The sequence below is a fragment of the Haliotis asinina genome, chromosome 10, assembly GCF_037392515.1.
Source record: "Haliotis asinina isolate JCU_RB_2024 chromosome 10, JCU_Hal_asi_v2, whole genome shotgun sequence".
NCBI lineage: Eukaryota > Metazoa > Mollusca > Gastropoda > Lepetellida > Haliotidae > Haliotis > Haliotis asinina.
Window position 1 is genome coordinate 16,083,271 of NC_090289.1, and position 19,115 is coordinate 16,102,385.

The window sequence follows — 19,115 nt, forward strand, 5'->3', positions numbered from 1 at the left end:
TGCAAAGTCAAATTTTGACCCATTCACTTCTGTTGTCTGTGTTTTTGTTGACAGCAAATGTTGATGTGTACCAGTTAGTGATGTGTTCTTATGTAACTCGGCAATGTTTTCATTTTGGAATGTTTCCCATCAGCTGTTTGTTTAAGTCTGTTTACTTTAAGTGGACAACGTATATTAAAGGTGAAGCACTGTTTATGTTACCCATTGGGACGTATATACAGATGAAATAAATGTTTTACCAGTTCTCACTAAGTGTGATCATGACTGTTCCATAGAGTCTACAAAACATGCTATCGTGTGAACATGCATGACAGTGTAAGGAATAAACTTCTCTCTGACAATAATTACAGAATTTTTCAATAACATTTTAGTATACCACTCTGTGTCTTCAGGATCTTCGGCTTTGTAGCAAGGAAACAAGGTGGAGTGTCTGACAATTCATGTCATTTGTTCGCTGAGCTGGATCCCGAACAACCCGCTTCAGCCATCGTCAACTTTGTAACAAAGATCATGATTGGTCAAAGCAAGATCAAGTCATAGGATCTGATTGGATAACAGCTGGTTTCAAGGTTCTCTAGCACGAGCTGTGACTCGCCTTGCTACTCGTCTTTCATTGCCATTGGAGGAAAATTTATTTGATATTACCATCGCTTGGTTGTTACATGCCTGCTTTGTTAGGCTTGTTTATTGATGAAGAACAGGTTGTGCAAGGGCAATTAGCACATGAATGATGCAAGTTTGGTTGTGCAGGTGTATTGCACTTGCAGATTTAAAATCATAGTAAATGGAATTATTTTCAAAGAGTCTTATGTCCCCCTGGTTTGTTTTTCTCACCGTAACTCCTTTTGCTGTGCACAGAAAGGGTTACCGAGGTGTTGATGCAAGTATATCATTTCCTACTAAGAAATGCTGAAATATCATGGCCAAAACCTTGCCTGAAGTGTTAGATTCAACCATGAACCAAGGGGGATAATGCATCATGTATTTGTTTGCATATTATATGGTGAAATATTCATGTTGAAATTGTGTAGATATTTTTCACACATACTAGAAGTTGTTTAAAGTTTTTAACAATTTGGGAACCCTTGCTGATTTTGCTGTAACACCCCAGTTTGGCTAATATTGTTGTATATGATCAAGCATTTAAGCTTTTTAACCCTAAAAGTGCTATTCTGTTATGCAAATAACATGTATAAAGGGTTAAATCCCCCAAAGAAACTGCCAAAGGGCAGGCAACCAATAAGGAACTGCCCTTCTCGAAATTGTATAATATATTATCCATCCGTTGCCTTTTGTCAATTAAAGTGCTAACTGTCAATTTATATACTTCGTATATATATTTGTACTGTATGATCAGTTTAACTTAAACTTGTAGGTGAATTTTTGGCTAGGTAATATATTTTGAATCTTGTAAGTTAAAAAAAACCATTGTAGACTTGTGTTTGTTACTGGATATTCTACATATAGATTAAGGCGATGCCAGCTTCTTGTGTGAATAAGTTCTCTGTATATTGTTGTCTCATGTAGAAAGTGAAATATATGTCATTTGTTGTCATGTAGATATGGAAAGAAGGTCAAGGACAACCACATAAGGGCAAACTGTTGTGGAGATGTTGGAAATGTATGCTGAAAGTCTTATAATGAGTTTGACCTTGATGTACCTCGTCTGCTATGTCTCCACAATGTATTGGTGCTATTAAACTCATTCTATGGGAGACAACTCTTGATGGATTGAAATTGACACATGTCAGTGTGAAAAGAGTACCAGGCAATAACAATGTGTACAGGTCAGTATCTTTGGCCCGACATATATTTACTATAGGCACTTCTGTAGTAAAATTGACTTCGTTTATACATTACATTGATATTGTCTGTAATGTAGGGCCTCATGTTAGGTGCTTTGGTAGGTTCTGCCTGTGTATAAATATGTTTATATATCGATTGAGGGATACTAATGTGTATCACACTCGTGACCTTACTACAGTAATGTGGCTACTACCCATGATGCAACGCAAAACACTGACCCTGACCTTCAGTAGCGGTCTTCGTGTTCATGGCATTTCATTCACTTGGGGTAATAAGTTTGAAATCGTTGTGGCCTTATTCGTAATGCAGGTCAAAGTTGAGAGGTCATCTTACATACACTACACCATATAGGCAGCCGAGCTTGCTTCTGTAATATATTATGTATACATCTATATTTACGTATGTTTCAAGGTTGTAGCATTGCTTTAAATGGATTTCTTGTTACTGATGAATATTTGCATCTAGTGTATTTATGTAATGGATGGCACCAACTTTGCTGAAGTGCAATGGTATCATCGATCATGTGACCACTGTATGTGACCACATGATCCTGATTTTACAGTAGTGAGCTGTTTCATGATATAGCTGTGTATAGCTCTATATTAACTTAATTGTTGTTGGTTCTTTATAGCATTGTGTTCTGATGGCATGGTTGAGTTATTGTCCTGAGTTTACTGTAGCAGGATTATTTTATTAGAGTTATCAGTTGCATGCCTCTCCACCTAGATAAACATTGTTTTCAGTGCACTTTTGTGGGTATTTCTTCAAGTAAATATTCACATCTTTGCCACACTCAAAACCACCACATGTGACTTTGGGTAGGGTGAATGTATTTTTAACACAGTATGGATCTGATATTTTGAGATTATCTGTCAGAACAAAATCTAGATTAATGACCATAACCCCAAAGTTAAGTTTTATTTGAAGTTTGTATCTTCTCTGTGCCATTTAATAGCGGTGATGCCACAAGCGACCTGTTCAAATTTAATTACATATTATACACTACTACTTACTGCAGTTAGAGAGCATTTATTTATACCACTAAATTGTAGTTATTAATTAGTGGTCGGCAAGGGCAGACAATGATGCAGTCAGCAGAATGTGAAGGCCAGTTAACTAGGTCAGCTTGACCTACTTCCTTATGAACACTGGCAGTTCTTTGGCAGTAGGATGAGTGTGGTAATTTGTAGAGTGACTGGATTCCATGCTTTAAGGGTCAACTTGATTTATTTCATTGGAAGTGGGGATTAAGTGACCAGTTCTGTTGATTTAGGTCAACATGACCTACTCCCATGATGATGAAAGTTACAGAGATATTTATTACAATATAGGTCATAATAGGGATAGTGAATTTTACTGACATTTATGAGTGGTGAGGGAAATACTATTGCAGTAGATATTTCCATGTAATGCTTCCCAAATATCGTGATAATAATGGTTAACCAAACTGTGGTTCAGACATAATAACAGATGTGTGAAACTGGGCATATCCAATGTTGAGAAAATTTAACACATTATACATATACAGAACCTTTTCGACCCTACAAAACCACTGCAATAGGTAACTCAAAAATGTCTCCTAATTTTGTGAAACATACATTATTACATATTAGATGTATGATATATATATAATACGCATGCGGCCAGAAGACAAGGATTTAAATATTTGTCAGTGAAACCACAAACAAGCTTTGCTGAAGATTGGGTTTCAGCTTTGTCCTCAGAACAATTTTTATCAAATCTGTTTCAAATCAGAAAATGTTTATAATGATTCTTGATGGAGTTGCCAGTGATTCTGGAATTTTGATGTAGAGAAGGCAACAGGAGTGAAGTGATGTAAATGGCTAAGCCCAATCTTCAGATTCTGTACCTCCAAGTGTTGCCAAGACTGAAGGAGGGCAGAAAGCTCACAGAGGCCGACACCATGATAGACTGAGCCTCTTGTTGGCCAAGGAGAAGTATAATGTATGTATGTACACAGTACTGCTATCCTAAAATAGCTTCGTAGTTGGAACTGATGGAGTGTTTATCTATTCCGTTACTGCATCGGAGAAGTGATATCACTATGAATAAATCATCTTTGTATAAATCTTCTTGTTTTGTTTTCCTTTCATACTGGAAATTGAGTGACAGAATATATCAGGAACTGCCTTAACACAGTATTCACTTGTACTGATATGTAGTTTGTTGACTGGAACTCAGTTTTCAGGTGTCAGAATTGTCACAGCACTATATTCCATACAAAAAGAACTCAGTTAAGCACCCCTCGGATTTTTGCAAGAGTAGGTTTTCAACACGTACATAAAACTTCTTGCTTGTGGTGACCACAGTTGAAGAACATTTTTACTAATGTTTGATCCTTTCACTCATACAAAATGACATAATTGTTGGAATCCATGTTGACTCTATGATGATAGTTGCTAATTTACTAAAAAACACTGATTTTCAATAACCACAAAAAAAACAATATTTACATGTACAAGTATGGCCCAGGAATGTTTAATGTTTGTTTTATTGGTGAATGTGAACATTCCAAATGTCATGTTGCATGTCTTACATGATTCCAGGTCAGTACCAATTTTAACCCCTATGTGACTGTATGACAGCCAGCACTCGCCTCCTTATACCTCATGTCAGCCTCCTGATCCTCTGAAGGGCCAGTATACACCATTCCTTACATAAAGCAGCTTCCTGTTAGGCCAGGTTGTGTACAGGATCCATTTGTTGCATACAATTACCAATCATGTCCCAGATATACTCTAAAGGGTCAGGGCTCATTCAATCGTAAGATATGTCAGAGGGTATTTTACTTAGTTCTTCGTGCATATTTGTGAATATGAAGAGTGTTGCTGTTGTATCACTAACAGAAAATGTGTTACAAGATTGTAGCCACTGACAATTATCTCATGAGTAAGGTTTACTACTTAACATTTAGTGGACTGTAGATCCTGGGTAAGGGAGATCACTGCAAAGGCAAGAGAAGGGCCTCAACCTTTGCTGTCTGTGAATCCCCTGCTTGTAGACTAACAATGGAAGACACAACCCACTGGTTGATGGTGCTGACAACCAACCAGATCATTTATCTGTTTATCTGTTTTTGTAAATAGTGACTCAGTACACTTGAAGTCAAATAATCAGACCCATCAGCATTCATTGAACATGTAAATGCCAAAAGCTGAATAATACTAATGAATATTTGAAGGAAAAACAGTGTTTGAAACCAAGCAAATGAAGACTTATTATTCATTAAATAGAGCTTGTCCACCTGAATATATGTTCACTTTTGCAAAAGTTGCTGGTCCAGAACCTTCTGGATTAAGAAAAAATAAGGTAAATAAGAGGGGGAGCTGCTTAATGTTTTCAAATCCGTTTCAGTCAACATTTTAGTCATTATACTCAAAGTCAGATTCATGCAAGACCATTGGGCATGCAACTTTTTAAAACTGACCATGCAGTTGCAAAACAGACTGTCCCGGACGGTCAGGCTGGCAGGAGTCTGCAAAGCTGCTGTACTGGGATTATCAGTTCCAGATATGGCGCCAATCGAGCATGTGTGGGATTGAAATTGGGAGCCAGAGATTTGGTCAGAGAATGGAATCAAATACCCCAAGCCTTCTTCCTGACGCTAGTTGACTCAATGAGACAATGCCTAACTGTGTTTATTGCAGCCAGTGGGGGTCACACCCGCTACTGATGTAGACACTGTTACATAACATTTTTTTTGTGTTGTGGGGTTGAGTGATGCTTTTTCAATGAACATGAGTGTTTTCACCAGAGATCACGATGCATTTCTTCAACGATTACTCTTATGTTGTTTATTCATACTGTTAAGAGTATGTGTTCCATGAATTAACATTTATTGGCAATTGAAGTTAAAGTTGCATTTCTTTTGCATCCTGTCTCTGTGCTTAGGATGTGCACTACTAAGTTAACAAAATGACAAAACGTAAAGAGATTTCACCTTGCTTATTCTAAATGTTTATTAAAAATGTTACATATTTCATAAAACATTCATTGATGTACATAAAAATATTACTGGGATAAAATGTAGAAACCAGGTATTGTATATACAAGCAGATGACTGTCCCTTTGGCCTGTATACACGTGTGTTAAAATATGCTCAACATCAACAAGTTTACCTTCCTGTGTTGATTACATAGCCAAAAGGTGTCTGGGTTCCAGAACCCTTACTGTCAGTCATATACAACATGAAGATCACATTCATTAAATTTTCATTAGACGCACTCTATTTGTGAAATCTATTTTGGTCCAATAAGTAGGCTACTGAGTGCACATTTTTATGTCTTTAACTATATACATTCTAACAATCTGAAAATGAAATTAAAATGATTACAAACACTAAAATCTATGTACAAGAATGATCTCTAATATACATGATATACAATCCCTGTATAAAAATATTATTCACATTAATAACTATCAACAACATTCATCACATAACATATGTTATATTTTGGATTACACTTTCTTAGTAAAGTACAAATTCAAGTACTTTTTTTGTTGACTCACATATGGGATTTTAAAAAAGGCCCAAGAATTTCTACTTTACTAAGAAAGTGTAATCCAAAATATAACATGTTACAGTTGACCACTTTCTAAATAGCATTGTGTAATCATGACAGAAAAATATCTTCAACTTTTGTAATTCTGGAAATGAGTACATGGAAATCACCTTTGTTTATTGTGATTAACATTATGCAGAATATACAGTATGGGTATGTACAAAGAAACCCCATCCAGCAGATGGGGGACAGGCAGAAATTGTCACCCAGACGCAACTGAGATGCAAAACATGAAGATATGAAATAAGATGGTTATTTATGTCTGTGCTGACAGTGGGAAAATTGGTTATACACATCCCCTATGAGTACAAGTGTAAAGTTCTATTTAATGCATACATGCATAAATGGGATGTCAATGTATCTAAAGTGAAACTCTTCATTACAGAGTGAAATAAATTGAGTTATGAGGTGAAACCCTTCTTCAGGGTAGTAAATCAAGTAATGACATTCACAATCAAAACCATTCTTTATGGCATGAAGTGCATCAAATAATAGCATTTACCTTAAGTGAAATCACTCTTTATGGAATGAAGTAAGTCTTGAAATATTGATGATTTTCAGATTATGGATGAAAAATACCAGTGTCAGTAGCTGAATATTGTTGTTTCAAGGAATGGTCAAATGTGTCCATAAAAATGATTTTGGAAAGGGTCCATCAACTATCTTTGTTAATCATACAATACGTAGGAATGATGGCAAGATACTGTGTGTGTCTGTCAATTTGAACATCAGATGTATCGCCATGGAAACCATGAGAAGTGTAGCACTGGCTTTTAGGCTTGATGCATCCAACTGAAACAAAAAGATAGTTTACTGAGCATGTAATTGCCAGAGGTGAGGAGTTTGTATCTCATAGATTCTCATTATTCAGTGGTTCCTGGGTTACACCTGAGCCCTACTCTAAAAATTCCATAATTTGCTAGTGCACACCACTGTTAATATTGCTGAGGTTACTTACTGATTTCTGGGTCATTTTTCTGGTATGATGAATGTACTTATGATTACCATCTTAATATTAACAGTGATGTGAAGAACACGAAGAATCTCTTATTTTCAGTCATGGATACAAATATCATGTTTTGTACGTTAGGCCATAATGGATATGTCATATTTCACTAGACACATGATCGACTGCTTGTTTCTTAATGATGCACTCAGCAACATTCCAGTTACGTTTCAGCAGTCTGTAAACAAGTGACCTGGGACCTGACAATCCAGTGATCAACAGCATGAGCATCAATCAACGCAATTGGGATACAATGACACATGTGTCAACCAAATCCCCCCTCCCATTAGCCGACTCTTACGACAAGAATGGGTTAGTGAATATCAATACTAACCCGAACCTTCGAGGATCACTCGACACATGAAATATCCTCCATAACAGATATTTGATATGTTTGAAATTAAAAAAAAAATGAATTGAAGATCATTTGGAACCAGGCATGCCGCTGATTGTATGTGGAACTTACTGTTGTGTAGTAGTTGCATCTGTCTCCCTGACAACACTCCACACACTCCCAGTCCTTGTACCAGTCTCTCATGCATGTCGTGCCAAGACGACGCTGTTCCCTGGCACAGAAGTTGGAAGAGTTGCAGCTCTTGAAGACATGGTGAACCTTCACATTGCGAGGTGTCCAGAAGTCAGGTGCTGGAAACAAGAGGCATCAACTCTCACACATACATACATACACTAGCCAGCCACATAAATAGGTGCTTCTCAACATAGATCAATTACTCAGAAAGATTAAATGATAATAATAAAGAATATTTATAATGCTCTTTTCCAGGCTTCATAAAATCATATCCTGCTCAAAGAGCACAAAGGATGCCATAAGTGCACAATCTGATTACCATTACCCCGGATAATCCAAGCTGTGTGTGAGGCACCAGAAGGTTAATGTCACATGACATATCCCACCAGGTACCCATTTTATGCTGTATTCAGTCAAAGGCAGTTCATTTCCTAGCATGGCCCTCAAGCCCTGAGACTAAACAAGAATTCCACTCCAAGCCCTAGCCAGATCTTTACGATCCATACATACAAATTTGAAATGGATGATAATAATCTATAATTTTCCATGTCGCTCAGGAGGCAAAACAGTATGGTTGTTAGAATTAAATTCGTTATTACAATTTACCATGCCAATGAGCTGTGTCTTGACTGACTTGTACCACCTACCGTGCCAGTGCACCCTGGTCATACATGTGTCCTGGTTCTCTCGGCACTGAATGGTCGTCTTCACACACTTGTCTCGGTTGTCTGCTTGGTTCTCACACACATAACACTCGAGGGCCAGACCTGTGGATCACAGAACACTTTACTGCCCAGACATGCTCACCCTGCTGCAGGGATTAAAACAGTGGTATTTAGTGGCACAGCAGATGATAAAGTATTATCAATGTGTAAGGAAATAATTAGCAATTCTTAATAATTCTTGCATTTCTGTCTTGCTGTTTCTATCACTAAATTTATCAGAGAACTGCTGCCTATATCAGTGAGTTTAGTTTGACGCCGCACTCAGCAATATTCCACCTATATGGCAGCGGTCTGTAAATAATCGAGTCTGGACCAGACAATCCAGTGACCAACAACATGGGCATCGATCTGCGCAATTGGGAACCGATGACATGTGTCAATCAAGTCAGCGAGTCTGACCACCCGATCTCGTTAGTTGCCTCTTGTGACAAGCATAGCAAATTGTGTAAACGGTTTTGCACACTGATCACACTCCTTGCACAAAGACAAACATGGGAGAGCACAACAGGCAGAAGACACTACACATGTGGAATACAGCATGAGTTTAAATTCCTCATGGAACCAAAAAAAGCACTAGAATTTGTACCATAATACCAAATATGGCACTTGACCACTTCCTAAAAATGTTATGGTACATTCATCTTTACAAGATCAATGCAGACAGCCACAATTAAACATTTTTAAGAACACCCATGGCTCTATTCACAGCTACCATTGAACAAGTTTATCAAAGGTGATGCGTTCACACCAAATCGAGTTGGTTCCACTGTGATCATGATGATTGAGTGAGTGAGTATGGTTTTCGGCTGCACTCAGGAATATCACAACTATATGATGGTCTGTATATAATTGAATCTGGACCAGACAATCCAGTGATCAATAGCATGAGGACTAATGTGGGCAATTGGGAAATGACAATATGTGTTAACCAAGTCAGTGAGCCTGACCACCCGATCCTGTTAGTCGCCTCTTCTAACAAGCATAGTTGCCTTTTGTGACAAGCATGGGTTGTTGAAGACTTATTCTACCATGGATCTTCACAGGTCCCATGGTGATTGGATTAATTAAGGTGACGTTTTTCAGTTAGTGAGTGAGTGCACATGTCTCGCATACAAGAGATGATAGGCCATCTCACACACATGTTACATCTCAGACTAGTAAAGGTAAAGGTGTATGTGAAGGTCAAACTTGGAATCCAAGAGTCAGAAACACAACTTCTACAGAAAGTAATAACTTGAGACCAGCTCAGAAGATATTTCTATATTTCATAACAATACTTGCAAATGCAGTTAAGCAACCAATTATTAAATGAACAATGCTTATGCTGAAGTTACTGAAAAAGAGTAATCCCATAGCTTCGCGTAATCAATATTTGCTCACCTAACACATTAAAATCAGCATTTATACAAACCTTCATCAATATAAAATGTTCATAAAAACATATATTTCAGCATCTGACACATCGCTATAGTAGCGGGACGAAGCCATCATCCAAACAACTTTATCAAAGTCAATTGCGCGCAGTGACATCAATATTCGTGATAGCTAAAACCGGACAAACAGTATGGTGAATAGTTTACACCAAAAGCTGATACCGATGTAGCATTGAAGTTCATGTCTAACCATGTTGATAAGAAGGTTTTAGTCAGGAAATGTTCAGAATTTGCCTACTTTTGTCTTTTTTCATCAAAAAGATGCATTCAAACTAGTACAAGTGCCAGTAACCTTGAATGAAAATTTAAATGATATTCTACATTTACTGAATAAACACAAGCATTTGTTCATTATTCCTTAATGAAAACCATTTGATTTGATCATAAAAAGTCATATTAATTGTTTTTACTTGGTAACTTTTCATGAAAATTTGCTGTAAAGTTATAAGGACTGTGTCTGAATTGGCTTCCGAGGATATTTGTCACGAAAAACACCCTGCCTTTTGAGGTCATGACCTTTTAGTATAACCATCTACCAATACAGACAACCAGCAGATAGACGATGTCATGAATGAAACTATTTTTTAGGGTTTAATTACGTCTTGATGTTTTTGCATTAGCGTAGATGAGTAAAAATACCTTTGCTGGAAAACTATGGACAAAAAACTCTACTTTGAAGTTTGTGATTTCTGAATCCAGACAGCAGGAAGAAGACGACTTCTTGGTTACTAACACAAACTCTTATGTCACACTTTTATGTGTAGCGACCGCGTAAATCCGGAAGTGATAGCTGCGTGAAAAGTGATAAGTGACAGATATCCATGATTTTACATTACGGCAGGATACATGCATGATATATGCTCATAGTCATATGAAGTAACTTTGTGTTAAAGTTCACCGTTTTTGGTAAGTACAAATATCAGAAAGTGTGGATAGTACAGAATCAATTAGGCTTATACATCTAGTCCCTCTCTCAACGCATAAATTTCACCTTTACAGACAGCAGTGTTGATAATCAGGGATTATCTACAACACATATAGTCTCCCTGCCACAATTCATCCAGAGAAGGAAATAGTTAGCATTATGTGTATAGTATTACGATTATGTACATAGTGTATCGAGGTTCTTTACACGGGAGTAGTGCACTTTACCGGGCGCACTTTTTCCGATTCTTTTCGCTGTGCTGGCGGGGCTCGAACGCTCTCAGCAGGGGTCGTGGGATTCCAACTGGTGCTAATTAGACTAATTAGCGGACACGCTACCTCGGGACCACCGGTGCGATCACAGTTAGTTAGTGCTCGTTTAACGGGTCAATATCCCACTAGCTCTGCGCATGCGCAGTGAATGAAAACAAACTATTATGGTTTGTTTTCATTTACTGCGCATGCGCAGAGCTAGGCCCCGCCTACCCATTCATCAAAGCGAGAAGCCACACCTAGGCATTGTTTTCAACATGTCGTGCAGCCAATCCAGCGAAGCTATGATATACAATGACGTTTATCGTTTGACTTTCGATTTGTCAGCACTTGTCGACTGGCTGACTACGCACGGGGTCATAGGTGACTTCGCAGGAGCCTGTCCCCGTTGTGGTAGTGGCGAGTTGACCAAGAAAAAAGACAGCAGCTACGGTCGAGATGGATTAGTGTGGAGGTGCCGAGTGAAGACCTGCGGCCAGAAAGTTTCGATCCGGGAGGGGAGCTGGTTCAGCGGTTCCCACCTCACTCTGGCTCAAGTAATGAAGCATTTGTACTACTGGGTGTACAAGACTCTATCACATGTCATCCAGCGGGAACTCAGGATCGGTTCCAAACACACACTGGTGGACTGGAATATGTTTTGTCGGGAAATCTGCATGACAGTGATTGAGGCAGACAGTTCCCAGATCGGCGGCCCTGGAACCACGGTGGAAATCGACGAGTCCAAGTTTGGCAAGCGAAAGTACAACCGTGGGAAAAGGGTGGAAGGTGTGTGGGTGCTTGGCGGCATCGAACGCGAAAGCCGCCAAGTGTTTCTTACGACGCTGACAGACCGGAGCGCCGACACACTCCTCCCGGCTATTGAAAAACACGTCGCCAAAGGGACTACCATAATCACCGATTGTTGGAAGGCGTATTCGAAGTTGGGCCAACTTGGATATAAGCGCCTGACAGTGAACCACAGTGAACACTTTAAGGATCCAGAAACTGGTGCTCACACAAATACAATCGAGTCAACTTGGCGTGCCGTGAAAAACTGTGGGCTACCAAGCTCGGGAACACAGAAGGCGCTGTATGATTCCTACTTTGTCGAGTACATATTCCGGCGCAAATACTTGTCTGGGGCCCACGACAAATACCTCGCCTTCCTGGATACGGTGAAACGTGTGTACAAACCGAATCTACAACGGGTGGAGGAACGTGTACGCAAGCCACTTGCCGAACTGTAACTCGGGTTCACGACGTGTTTCGGCCACAGTCAGACAACATCCGAAACACGTCTGCAGTTTCCTTATGGAAACCAAGCTGCACTGACGAGTCCTGGTGGGACAAAACATGTTTCAAATTCACAATGGAAGGATATATGGATATAATCGCATCTAAGGTAAGCCAACCCTAACCTTTACTCCCTAACCCTAAGGATCTACAAGGGGGGGGGTCCCTAACCCTAAGGATCTAGAAGGGGGGGTCCCTAACCCTAAGGATCTAGAAGCGGGGTCCCTAACCATAAGGATACATTAGCGCGGTAAAGTGAAACAGTTCAGTAGCTCTACAGCGCGATATCACTATAGCGCGCTCATTAGCGAGCGCTCAGCAGTCCCGGGTCGCGCGCCCGGTAAACTGCACTCTAGCCCTTTACACCTTAACACAATCTCCAAAAATGATAACCAGTCGTCAAGAACAATTCAGCAGTTTATGGAGTTAGTGCTGTAATGTTCAAATGTACACTTACCAATCTAAGAAATACCGGAAGTGTTTGCTAATAAAGACTACATGAGTTTGGGTACCATTTATGTCACAGTACTTCCTATTGATTATAAATAGACACTATCACACACATTAAACACTCGTTAATATGGAAATCTAAATGAAATCAAAGGCCACAGTTTCAATTTGTCTTTCTCATTTGAAAGGAGAATCTAAAAACTGATCAGGCCGCCATTTTGGTGTTCCCTGCACAGGTAAACATTCGCAGGTAAAAGCATGAACAACTGAAACAATAATTCAAACAAACAAATGTATCGTAAGAAAAGTACTTACTTGCACTAAACAAGCCCAACAGGCACCATGTTGTAATTAGTGAATCCATCTGGACCATAGATGTTGGATCGGTGTGTGTCCGACACTCATACAGGTAACCTGTATAAGACCTAAAGTAATAGCTACTCTCCTTTTGGATATTCTAACTAAAGGGAGGCAACTGTTAGTAAAGTCAATATGAACAGGTGCGTCGTTGACATACCTGTGACTCAATGTACTATTCACGGGACAACAAGTAACGTATAAACAATTTACAGCTAAAAGTTTATTTATAAGATAAACTGACATCAGCAAAATAGACTTGTTTTCTTGTGGAATGATTGTTTGATATTTATATGCATTCCCATTACAAGAAAAAGTAATTTGATTGGGACATTTTTCACCAATATTGGCATCTATGTGTGTCAAATGTAAACTGCGTAAAGAAATCACGGAAACGATTGGCGTGTTTCCCTCAATCTAGAGCAATTAGATTTATTAAGGGTGTAAGGTAGCTTTCGTTTCCGTCGGGGTGACATTAGTGAGCCTCATTGTGATTGTGGGGTTCAGTCGAACACTGGACACGGCTTGTCGCAAGAGGAAAATAAGTATAATAATAAGTACTCAAGTCTCAGTGACTTACTTGTTCTCGTGTCATCGTGCCCCAACGGCGTGAAAAACTTCTCATGCTTTCAACCCCTGGGTTTCGTATCCAAACTAGAGTTTCGGAATGTTTCGTCCAAACTAGAGATTCGGAATCTTTGTCTGTCATTGCAGTGTTTCTCTATAACCACGGCTTTTCTATAATAATGAGATAGTTTATGTAATGCCATTGGATTTGACACTATATATTGTGCTAACATTGTATTACCTTTGCAGTATTTTATATTGATTTGTACGCTTACTATTTAAAATACCAATAGTGCTACCTGACCAGGTGAGGCTGCAGTCTGCATGACCCTGTTACCAGACGCCACGATCTTCGTCGTGATGTTCCCCCATACATTTCTGGTGTCCCCTGACGTCATATATTGCTGGAATGTTGCTAAATGCGGTGTTAAACTAAACTCTCTCGCTTGCCGGTCACAAGAGAATACCCAAATATCTCCATATGTCATAGTTGTATTTATAATGTCCAATGTTACTGGCACTCACTCACAATGGCACTCACTGTGTGGAGAAAGAAATCACAGTAAATCATCATCACCAACATATATCCGTTTTCTTTTTGTTTCAAGAACTAAACCGTAAAGATGCTACCTCCCTATACCTTTGAAGTCAATGCGTCCCCGAAGCTGTCCCCACTTGTTGACATACGACTGATTGTACTGGATGCAGTGTGTCGCCCGGTACCATGTACTATGTACACGTTCTTCCACATGTCTACGTCATGTTCTGAAATTTCTATTCCATGAAAGTATGTGCCCCAAACGTTTGTGATGAAGTGCTTGTTGAATTTCTGTGGTATCAGAACAGAAGTTAGTATCATACGAGCAGATATATTTCTCCAGTTTGTACGGCTATTGGTGACTAAATTTTACGAACTGACTTTGGACATGTTAGACACGCACTTCCCAAACAGCATGGTCGTTTTGATTTGCCAATTACAATTCACTCAGTGTCAGATAGGCCTAATTATCACCACCTTGTTGATCGGTCATTAATCCAGATTATCAGACCTGAGTTACTTTTGTGTTGATTTTGCGACTTTGTTAAATTTACCGCCCGGGAACAGAAACCGAATATCCGTTATAGACGGTCACTTGTTACAGCAAAGATGTTGTTTTGGGGGAACTGACTGGAAGGCGAGGTTTCCGGATATTATGGCAATCCGGGGTCTCACTGTATCACAGTCAGGTCAGGCAGCTGGTCCGACATCACTGTCTGCTGTCGACTTGAAGGTACTGGAACACTTGTCCCAGATTATTTGACAATATGCCGCAGTAATTAACGAAACTGTTTATTTCTGACTGTAATATATCAACATATTTTTCATACTCTTTTCATTATTTCTCTTGGGGCCCTTCACTTTAGTACAGTGGACTATGGCATTTACTGGGCAGGGGAAGCAGTTTTGTAATGGGGAGGGGGGTGGTGGACATTGATTTTGTACATGACATGGAGAAGGGGGTGGGGGTGTACTTTGTACATATATTTTGGGGGTCCATTATATATAGTCTAATATTATCTTTATTGTCCATATTGGCCAGCCTTTCCCCAATCCATGTACACATATGAATAACACAAGCACACTAAGGAAGGAGACAGATGACATTACGTTCATATCGCTTCTTCTCAAGATCAAAATGAACATGGCTATCATTGTTCAGGTGCACAATATCGACACCACCTTCACCAAATGTGACAATATAAAGACTGTCCTTGTAGAAGACGACGTTGAAGATGTAGCCGCTAACCTCCTTTATCTGGGTGATGACGTCAGTAGATAGAGACATCTTCATCACCTTTTTCCCTTCACCGAAATACAGAATGTTACGGACACCATCCACCGTAACACCGAGTAGGTCTTTCCCGCTCTTCAGTCTGCGGAGGTTGTCCCCCTTATAACCAACAGACCATAACCCATCATATTTACCGAAATATATCATTTTTCTTCTTGTATCAACAGCTATACCCAATGCACTGTTGGATCCGTAAGTTTCTGTATTCTTCATGTACGCTATGCGCCTATATTTCTTCCCCCACACGGACATACGGCTGATAGTTGATTTTGGACCTCCTGTGAAAAAGATAAGTCGTCTTTTGACGTCTATTGTCATTCCGTATGAAGCGACTCCTGCCCTAAGTGTAATTGGTTTACCTGGGGCGTCCAATGGTGTGGAAAATATACCGTCTGGACTGTACATGGAGTATATCAGTCTTCTGGAGATAGGATCAGAAACCATGGACCAGACATGTCTTGTGTTCAGGTAATGGTAAGACGTCATGGAGTGGTTCTGTATGTTTATCTGTTTCGCGTGTTTGGTGGTGTTAGAATATATCTGTGAAACCAATATCCTCGTCATGGATTCTCTGCTATGTGACGTTGGTCGTGGTGTAGATGATGTTGTACGCATTGTCGTGAAGGACGACACAGAAGGAGACGTCGACCCAAGACCTGGTGTGCCGTTAACGTTGACCTGATATCCCAGAGTCGATTCCTCGGGTGACTCAGTCTTGATGTATTCGTCATGAAAGTTTCTAACAATGTCTATGTTCGTCACGTGACTCCCATTCAGCGTGTCAAACGCAACCCTCAGGTTCTCCGTCTCTGTTTCAAGATGGTCAATGTTCATTCTTAGCTTGCCCACACTTGACTCCAGTCTCTCTCTTTCAGTAACCTGTGTCTGACAGCTGTGGCGCAACCTGACCACCTGATCTGTAAGTGACCTCACATCTTGTTGCAGGCTTGAAATCACGGCGTCTGTCTGGTTCAGGTCAGTCTGAAAGATAGAATAATGTTTAGTCCGACATGAAGGGAGAAGGGTTAAACTGGACTGGGCGCGTTTTGCAAAGACGTACGTTTTCAACGCTCTTAAACACAATTATACCTTTCATACACAGACATGTACATCCGCTTGAACATATACCAACAAACTCTGAGAAATATACGACGAGTTTGGCTCAATGATGAATTACGATTTGCACCGAACTGCGTTCAGCGGGTCGGTATATTTGGTGGAGAGCAACATCCTTCACACACAGGCGCTCGTGTCACTGCGAGGGTTAAAGATACAGTTTTCAAAAATATAATAAAGTTTGAGATGACCCCCAGCTTGAAACGCTTCCCAGTACAATATATCTAAATATATTGTACTAAATATATTGTCCTGTGAAGCGTTTCAAATCGGGAGTCATCTCAAAATTTTATTTTCGAATAACATCTTTAACCCTTGCAGTGACACGGGGGCCTGTGCCTGCACACGGAGATCTGAGGTGGTGCAGGTGGTTCAGTGGGCTGCGACAGGAAACCGATGTAACGATCGAATTCACCAACTTAATAGCGAGTGAGTGTCAGTTTTAGCAATAATCCAGCTATATCACAACGGAGAACACCAGGAATGGGCTTCACACATTGTACCCATATGGGGAAACACTTAGACCATTAGACCACTAGGCTGAACCCGATACGGAGCCTCGTGTCTTTTAGCAGGACATCCAGTTTTGCCGTCATGTCCACAGAGGATATGACAATTCATCCTCGTTTAAATCATAGTAAATGACAAACTCATGTAATTAATGACAGTAGGTTTTTCTTTTCTCTTAAGGAAGGATGAACATGAATATATAAATCATACGCATATGCATTATTTAGACATACGGTCACAGTACCAGTGAAACATGAATGTAAACGACGTTCGTAACTGAGCAAGAAGCCCCACATCAATGTCAAGCCTAGACCCAGATACAGTGTTTTCGCACAGTATGGGCGTCTCACCTGCTGTACACGGGGGTCAGCTGAAGGTTCTCTCTGGACGGACTTGACAGAGGGATGAGGGTCTCCAGTCTTCATGGCAGTGCGCACTTGCCTGAAGAGACTGTTTATCTCTGTCTTCATCTGTTCGTGTTCCAGCTTCACCTGTCTCATCTCGGACATCACGTGACTGTTGACCATGGCGTTAATGGACTTCTGTGGTAGTATATGTGTCCAGGAAACTTCAGACTGACTGTGTACGTCGCCAGGTACTAACTTCTTTAGGTCAGCACGCAACATCAGATTCAACATGCGTATCTTGGTGGCGACCTTAGTCTCAACATGCTGAACTTCAGCTTTCAAGTCTCTGATTTCTTTCTCTGTCCGTGCGATTAGATCCATAAGATCATCAATGTTTTCATGTCCACCCGACAGCTGTATGACGAGTGATAATAACATGGCAACACATATTCGCGTCATGTTTTTCTTTGAGCGTGCGAATTAGGTGGATGACTGTTGTCTGTGGTTTGTGGTAGTAAACGCTTCACCCAAAACAAAGTCAAGGTTGTAGCATCACGTGATTGGCACTCTCAGATCAAGCAGCATCTACAACGAAGAACCAGGTTTACAGTGCCGTGTCTATAAATAGTGATTAGGTTCGCTGTGGAACTATACAGCAAACATATGCGTGCCGTTGACATAATGCTGTGTATTCCTTAATTTAAGTTCAGATGAAAAGGGCGTTATTCCCTTCATCGAACCAAAGACGACAAACATTGGTAGACACAGTAGTTGCACGTATATCGTTACTTTTTGATTGCCAAATAAATATTGGTTGACCTAACACCTCTAGCGCCCTGCAGTCCAGATATGTATATATACACATGAGTATTAATTAAGCACCACCAAAAATAATTGTCGATTGTAACAAAAAGGGATCTGAACAGAGAAGTCAACCAGTTATATCTAAATACACATGCAGTTAGCATGAAATGCATGCTTTTCTTGCACAAGTTCTGTCATGATACAAGCGACTGAGGGGTATGAAAAGGGGAAATGAAGAATTCTCATTGCTTTCTTATCGACGCATCAATAAGTGAACGGTGCTGAAATTGAACTTTTTTGGACAAACCGAGGCGTAGGCTTTCTGAAAATACCAGATGGCACATTATTAGTATGCATTTAGCTGGTTTGTCCTGTCGCAGCATTGGGTCCAGATTGAATACCAATCACACTGTCAACAGTCGCCTTGTAAGGAAACATGCGGCCACAGGTTACGTCAAGGATCGTCCACGATCAGGAAGGCCGAGAAAGACCACTCCCCATGATGACCGTGCTCTAGTTCGCCTGGTGAGACGCAGGCCCATGACCAATGCCAAAGATCTCCGAGATCAATGGAGAGT

At 40.0% G+C, this 19,115-nt stretch overlaps 4 protein-coding genes across 33 annotated transcripts in view; 2 read left to right on the top strand and 2 right to left on the bottom strand.

Moving 5' to 3' along the window:
* The window catches only part of LOC137298984 (tensin-3-like), a 230,683-nt gene extending 226,788 nt beyond the window's left edge, over nt 1-3,895 (top strand). For all 30 annotated transcript variants that reach the window (XM_067831414.1, XM_067831422.1, XM_067831425.1 and 27 more), the window contains one exon: nt 393-3,895. In XM_067831414.1, the coding sequence (XP_067687515.1) occupies nt 393-540 (148 nt within the window). In that variant the 3' untranslated portion in view covers nt 541-3,895. The remainder of the gene's footprint in view (nt 1-392) is intronic.
* A 1,862-nt stretch (nt 3,896-5,757) lies between these two features.
* LOC137298195 (UPAR/Ly6 domain-containing protein cold-like) lies at nt 5,758-13,535 on the bottom strand. The gene is made up of 4 exons (XM_067830353.1): nt 13,320-13,535; nt 8,572-8,691; nt 7,862-8,040; nt 5,758-7,181 (listed from the first exon to the last, which is right to left on the bottom strand). Exons 1-4 carry the CDS (start codon nt 13,375-13,377, stop codon nt 7,062-7,064), a joined length of 477 nt encoding a protein of 158 aa, XP_067686454.1. The 5' UTR covers nt 13,378-13,535; the 3' UTR covers nt 5,758-7,061.
* On the top strand, nt 11,537-12,508 carry LOC137297735 (uncharacterized). The gene has a single exon (XM_067829676.1). It carries the CDS (start codon nt 11,537-11,539, stop codon nt 12,506-12,508), a length of 972 nt encoding a protein of 323 aa, XP_067685777.1.
* A 1,706-nt stretch (nt 13,536-15,241) lies between the features above and the next one.
* On the bottom strand, nt 15,242-18,267 carry LOC137298363 (uncharacterized). The gene is made up of 2 exons (XM_067830584.1): nt 17,737-18,267; nt 15,242-16,741 (listed from the first exon to the last, which is right to left on the bottom strand). The coding sequence occupies exons 1-2, from the start codon at nt 18,190-18,192 to the stop codon at nt 15,551-15,553; spliced, it is 1,647 nt and encodes a 548-aa protein (XP_067686685.1). The 5' UTR covers nt 18,193-18,267; the 3' UTR covers nt 15,242-15,550.
* Nucleotides 18,268-19,115: the final 848 nt, after the last annotated feature.